This window comes from Triticum aestivum, chromosome 1A (genome assembly GCF_018294505.1).
Source record: "Triticum aestivum cultivar Chinese Spring chromosome 1A, IWGSC CS RefSeq v2.1, whole genome shotgun sequence".
NCBI lineage: Eukaryota > Viridiplantae > Streptophyta > Magnoliopsida > Poales > Poaceae > Triticum > Triticum aestivum.
The window spans coordinates 123,710,832-123,717,939 of record NC_057794.1 but is presented as its reverse complement, the minus strand read 5'-3'; the positions used below and the strand labels follow the sequence as shown (position 1 = coordinate 123,717,939).

The window sequence follows — 7,108 nt, the reverse complement described above, 5'->3', positions numbered from 1 at the left end:
CAGCGGCGCGCCTTCGGCTCGCTTCAATGCTTGTAGTAGACGCTAGGTGGTCTACGAATCTGGATGTAATTTTTACTATTTCTAGTGTTCGTTATACTATCATTATTGAAGACGAATAGATTTGAAGTTTTTTCGAAAAAAACCATGTGTAAGTTGTGGGGTATTCCATGTGAAAGTTGTGGAGTCAGTTTTTGATCACACCTGAAATTTGTTAATGTACTGTATGTGTTAAAATTTTGAACATGCTAGATAATCGAGTGTACTTGAACCCACGATATTTTCTCCACTGAAGAGATGGCAGGAGAATTGACGAGAGCAACAAGTGCATGGCGAGCTCAAAACCAGAGGAGTGACGAGATTTGGACAAACTAGGACAACAGCGTGATACAATATGTTGGATATATTGCATTTTTTAGCAGGGTGCCCCACGCACATGACACCCGCATGCACGGGACCCACACATCCTAATATCCCATCCGCGACACGAATGAACCACTCCATCCGCGATGCGCACGCCACCATTTCGGCAAAGTTAGCTATCCACACACACATGCTACATCTTCCATCTCACGCGCACGAGACGTGTGCCGCCTCCTCGCCGCCCACACGCTGCATCGCCTTGTTGGCTGACGGCACGCACTGTGCCGCCGTGGTTGTCGCCGTCGTCTGCAGGGGAGGAGCTTGTACCGCCAGCGGCTTCTGCTGTTGCTTGACGGCGACGACCCTCTTGCAGGCGGCCATGGTGAAGGTATGGTCGGCAAGCGGGACGATCGGGAGGTTGTCGCAGTTGCAGATCTCGATCATGAAGCCGTCAGGGTCGTGGAAGAAGATCTGGTCCACGTAGATGCCGCCCTCCTCCACGCACCGCTGGATGTACGGGATGCCCAGCTCCTTGAGCCGCCGCTCCACCGCCATCATGCTCTCGCACTGCAAAGACATGCATACACACACGCACCGCAAATCATTCATCTCGGGAAGCGTACAACATAAGTTCATTCTTGTCTCGTCATCGAGCAATCAGTGTTTTTGAAAATATTCAATTGGAGTAGCAGTACGTACCTGGAATGAGATGTGGTTATCCTTGGGGTTGATCTCCGTCTTCCCGGGCAAACTCTGGGGCTCTTCACATTGCAACAGGTGGATGCCGATCCCATAGTTAAATAACCTTCATTCGCAGCAAAAATCATCAACCACTTCTCTCTTGATAAATATACTAGTACTATTGATGTGGTTTTCTAGCTATTACATTTCATGCATCAACCAGTTGTAAATTGCTTAATCCCAAAGATGATGATTCAATTCTGTTTAATTACCATGCGCCGTTGAAGTTGAAAGATCCGGGGCGGCGGATGGGGATGAAGCCCAGGACATTCATGTAGAAGCGTAGCGACTCCTCCACCGAACTGCAAACGATGCTGATGTGGTTCAGCGATGCCAATGGCAGCACGCCGCCGCTCGCCATTGCCGCTGTCGTGCGTGCTTACCGCGCGTCCTCACCTACCAGGCTATCACTGAACTATTGCCTCAAAGCCGATGGTCGTTGCTGGGACGATCTATCATCTATGCCCATGAAATTGCAAGCGGCGAATCTAGGTGCAATGGGCACATCGTCCAGCATGCACCTGCGCGCATGCGTGAGAACGTGAGATGGTGGTCTCTTCCAAAATGTTGGAGCTGTGCCGATGAATATATATACCCTGTTGCTATTATATGTGTGGGGAGGCCGGAGAGGACAAGAGAGGGTCATAATTAGGATGGCTGGGGCAAGAACAAAAACGAGGAGTCCCAGTTCTTCCGAAATGTAACACGAGCGACATGTTTTATATGTAAAAAAAACTATATTTATCCTAACCATATTTAGTCATAAGTATGCCTGTAATTCTTCCCAATTGATGCCGGACAACTGGATTAACTAGCTGCAAGGACGGTGTAAGACCGCTCGTAATAGGGAGTATCATATATGAGGGACATACTATTGTATGATATACCATCTCTGTAATGCATAATATTATAGATTAGTGAAAATGCTTGCATCTAAACCATCGTGTCAGCTAGTGCTTATGTTAGCCGTTGGATGGTGAGGTCGACGAATCCTATGTCGCCGCCGCGGTGGTCCGCGACTTTCGCCACGGCGTTCCTTGATGGCACATCAGACTGGCGTCCATGCTCCCTGTTCCTTGGCCGTCCATGCTCCCTGTTTCTTGGCCGTCCATCCACCTTCTTATTCCCGCAGGACGACGACTGAAAGATCGAGGAGGGCCATCATTTCCGCGATGGGGAGAGGATTACGACCGGCAATGAGATGGTGCTCATCAAATATGTTGTGTGTGTCCGTCTCTATGTCTTCCCAAATCAGCGATGGCTGACCCTAGGTCCCCGGGCTCTTTCACCGGTGGTGACCTTCCCATGGACCGGATCGCGGTTCGAGGCCCTCATCATTGATGATGTGGCCAACCCGAGGACGCGTATGTGGAAGTCCAGTAAGTGAATGATGTTCTCGTAGAAGCGGATCATGGCGGTGGCACCTCACCTGGGATGCACGAGATGAGGATGGTGTATGATGGTCTACTGTAAAGGCTAGGAAGAGGAAGGCGGGGGAGGAACCAGTGCATCAGTTTTCGAACGATGATGGTTTCTCACTGCCGGCCTCTCGCTTCTGGGATCAGAATCGTTCACCGTCGCCGGCAGCTGCGTCAAGTCAGGTACATGATGCTTCTATTTTGAGAGTTTTTACGGTACCCTATACCGCTGACGGTGAAGGAAGCGGTATATTAAAATCTAACCACTCATTTTCTAAGGGTAGGATAGACATAGATTTGTTGGCATGGGAACCGATAATGGCGACCGGAAATTTATTTGTTGTCCCATGACTCCTCAACGGTTTCCTTCGGCATCCTGTTCCTGTAGCCGGAGACTCGATGGTGACGTCCCCTGAGCCGGCCATCCTCGACCACGACCTCCGCCTCTAGCTCGTCTCCTTCATCGCGCACCCGAGGACCACCGCCGGCATTAGCGTGCTCCCTTGCCGTCTCCTCTACGTCCCCGGCCATCTTGTGGCTTCTACCGAGCCCGTAGTGAGCCGTTGCTCATCCCCGCCTCCTTTCACATCGTATTCATCCACCATAGCATCGTCTCACTCAAGTCGGCGCTCTTTCCGCCATGGATGAGTCCCTGGAGCTCGTCCCGCATGTACACACCTACCCACGCGTGCGCCCGTTTGCACTCCATGCCCGCAGGAACAGCCGCAGCGCACGCGCCACAGCCCCGCAGTGTTCCCGCCTCCCGCACGCGAGCAGGCCCGTAGCCTCGCGTCGCCTCGCCGCCGTCGGTGGTCAGCGCATGCCGCGATAGCCAGACGCCATGGTCTCGCCTGCCCAGCACGGCCAACCGCCATCGCGGAAGAGCAGCGTGCGCCGGGAGATATCGGATGTCCAGAAGGCATCACCTCAGTTTCGAGGTGCTCCACCTTGCCGGCCCAGCCATCCTTGCCATGGCGGTCCAGCCCCGGAGGCGAGAAGGCGGGCCTGAAGGCGTCGACGCGGCCGAGGCGCCGAGCAGGGGTGAGGCGGCGCACACTGTCGGATGGCAAGTCGACGGAGTAGACGAGTGCAAAGCTCCGACTTGGGGCGCCTCCAGGGATGGGGGAGAGCAGCGGGGCATCTATGGATACGAAGATGAGGAAAGACCAGTCGCAGCCTCGCGATGGAGCAGCGGTGTAGGCGTGGCGGGTCCTCATCTAGCGCCTAGCGGCGGGAGGAAAAGGAGGAGGGTGGAGTTACGGGAAAGAGCAGCGGGGTGTTGATGGCGAGGAAGATGGCCTAGGTCGACAACTTCCTGATTTGCCAAAGATGGCCAGGCTCAAGCCGGCGGCGGCTGGAACTCACGTGGGCGGGCAGGCGGAGTGTGCTGAATTTTCTTACTTCTCAAAATGCCCTCAGGACTTGTATACCGGAGGAAGGAAGTTAAGCAGTGCAACCTATACCGCTGGCGATTCTATCGCCAAATTGGAGCAGCATAGATAGGTGGCCACCATTGGATTTAACAAATGGATGGCCAATATTTATCCCCGGGTACCATAAAAGAGCTCTCTATTTTGGCTAATGAGATGACTTGTTCTTGTATGTCTTAGTTGGGTCACTCCGTCGTTAGGGACACTACCACCGCTGTTGTCGAGACTGAGGTTGAAAAAAATTGCTCGTTCCAAACTCCACTAAGATGGGACTTTTTTTTAAATAGAGTTTGAGTTACAGGAGCCCACAAACCACAAAACGAGATTATATTGACAAAAGGCCTAATTTCTTGACAATGCGTTGACCTAAAGCTTCATTTCATCGATGGACATGGTAAGGTCTTGTACAATGCAAGATGCTTAGGGGGGAGGGCCTAGAGAAATAAATCAATCTTTCTTTAAGCACCAGTAGGGACGTAGCCAGGCCCCGAGCTACGTATGACATGGCCTTGGGAGTGGAGTGAAAGTCCTTCGTTGACTGTAGCTGCAGTATGCGACTGTAGCTACAGTAACTACTATAGCGCCAAGGGTGGCCTGGGGCGTGGCCAGATCCTGCCTACGGCATTGAGCACCGGTGCTTATTCGTAGAGGGTAGCCGCTTAATTAGGCGTCTCTCCTGTAGAAATAGGCACTGGTGCTTCAGAAAAAAAACCCGGTTTATTTTTCTAAGCAGCTTCCTAGGCACTAGCACCGTACAAGGCCTAAGCAAGGTCATAGGAGGGACACTCTTATTTCGGGAGACCTATCATTTCTCTCGTTCCAAATTGACCAATACACGAGCATGGTGAGAGCTTTCCTATTGGCAACATCAGCCCAGAGCGGTTGGTCCACCGACTCGCAACACTTTGTTCCAAAAGCCACGTTGATGTGTCCATGCTCACGAGCTAGAGCTTGTCAATGACCAACTGCCAGAGACGGAGAGTGTACCGACATTTGAAGAAGGGATGGGAGCCAGATTCTTACACCCTCTTGCAAAGCAAACAAATATCACAATTGATGGAGATGGGAGTTTGTTCCTCTTGGCGATGTGCCTTCCTAGTCCACTTCTTGTCTTGAGATTTTGCAGATGGTGGCAATTTTTGAGTTAAAAGTCAAACCTCATGATGTTGTAATTGCTATCAGTGTATGGAAATCCAAATCTGATAAAAGCCCAAGATATAATTCGCTAAAACCAATCTGGGTACACATCACCGGTGTTTCACCGTCACTTTGCCATTTTCTTGGTTTATGGGCAGTGGGATCTGTCATCGGCTCAACTCAATACATTGACTTGATCTTCTTGCGTTGTCGTCGCATTGTGCATATCCAGGTGGCTAAGCTAAAGTTAAACATGTTAAAAACATTGATTATGCTGAGATTACATTAGTCTCTCCTTATACCAAATGATGGTCCTGACCATGGGGCTAATCGTGATGATGAGATGTATAAATAAAAAACCTGCAGGTACTGAGGTCAGTGGCAGTACCTGAGATTCAGTCTGAGGGCATCGTATAATTTGTTGCCACTTTGAGAGGTCCCTCACAGTCAGCATGCACTGAAGGAGCCATACAGCTGGACATCATCTGGTAAAGTGAGATGCTGCCGTCGGAGGAGCCATACAGCTGAACATCATTTGGTAAAGCGACACCATCTACACTGCTGCTACTACCGTGCTGGAGGCCTAGGAATTTCCTATTCGCCGCATTAAGCGACAGAATGTCGTTGCTTCACACAGGGGCATCGCTTTAATGGGCCGACTCAATCATGCTATATAGTTTACTGGTTTTAGAAACTTCGGTCCAAATTTGGTTTATGTTTCTAACATTTCTTTTACCAGTTTTTTTCTTTTTCTGAAATAAATGATGGGAAATTTTATTTTCAATTTTTTAAAATATATTTGGAATTCAAAATAATTTAGAAATTTAAAAAACTGACCTATTTTCAAATTTTGTTCAAAAATTGAAAAAAGAACCTTGTTTCTGAAAATTATTTAGCGAATTATAAATAGTGTTTGTGCTTTCCAAAGAATGTTCATATTTTCAAAAAAAATTCACAAATTAAAAGAATGTTCACGTTTTTGGAGAATGGTCGAGAATTTTAAAAACTGTTTGCGCTTTTCAAAGAATGTTCCCATTTAAAAAAATTGTTCACATTCCAAAAATATTCATGGTATTATAAAATGTTTGGAAATTTAAAACATATTTGCCTTTCCCGATTTTTTGGGGAATTTATGAATAGTTCCATTTAAAAAAATCTTAAATTAAAAATATGAATACATTTTTGAAAAGTTTTGGGAATTAAAAATAATCTTTTTCAAAAAAACCTTTTCAATTTTTTTCTCAAATTCATAAAATGTTTCAAAATTGGAAAAAGTGGTGCGTTATGCAAAAAATTGTGCCAAATTTAAAAATATTTTCAAAATGTATTCATAAATTCAAAAAAATATTCTCTACAATACAAACAAAATCTTGTTACCACAACTGCTGCAGGAGGAATCGGTCGCTACAGTACTAAAATCGGCCGCTACTGAGAAAACTATGGCATTGTTGTAGCAAAATCCAGAAAAAGGGGGTCACTATTGGACGAGTGGTACTGCTGCACAGGCTCTCTGTGGCGAGTGGGCCGGCCCCGGACGAGCGCCCTATGTGTTGCTCGGTGTTCTGCTGCAGCTAGCGGGACATAGGGGCTCTCGTCAGCCGAGGCGCAGCCCGTGGCGACTATTCTCACTTATAGTGTTCTTTAGTGTAATTCTTGCTTACAATGAGATATTATACGAGAAGGTTCCGCGCACGCTCGCTTCTTATGTTTCTTCTTCTTCATCCCTCTTTTTGTTTTGTTTTGTTTTATTTCTTACGGTTTTCTCTATCTTTTCACCGATTTTTTCAGTTTATTGTTTTACTTTGACATCGGTGTTCTTTCTTTCTTTCACAGTTTGTACTGGATTTTTTTCTTGGTTTTTTGTGTTTTTCAAAGTTTTCTTTGGTTTTTTCGTTTCTTCATTCATTTTTCCTTGTTTCTTTCTTGGTTTCTTTGTTTTTTTCGTGGTTTTTCATGTCTCTATTTTTTTTCAATGTTTTTCTTTCATTTCATAGTTTTTTTGGATTTCTTGTTTTTATTTCT

At 47.3% G+C, this 7,108-nt stretch overlaps 1 protein-coding gene across 1 annotated transcript; it reads right to left on the bottom strand.

Moving 5' to 3' along the window:
• Positions 1-382: 382 nt before the first annotated feature.
• On the bottom strand, positions 383-1,662 carry LOC123106471 (uncharacterized). Its single transcript, XM_044528656.1, has 3 exons — positions 1,314-1,662; positions 1,060-1,165; positions 383-927 (listed from the first exon to the last, which is right to left on the bottom strand). Exons 1-3 carry the CDS (start codon positions 1,460-1,462, stop codon positions 568-570), a joined length of 615 nt encoding a protein of 204 aa, XP_044384591.1. The 5' UTR covers positions 1,463-1,662; the 3' UTR covers positions 383-567.
• Between the last annotated feature and the right edge of the window lie 5,446 nt (positions 1,663-7,108).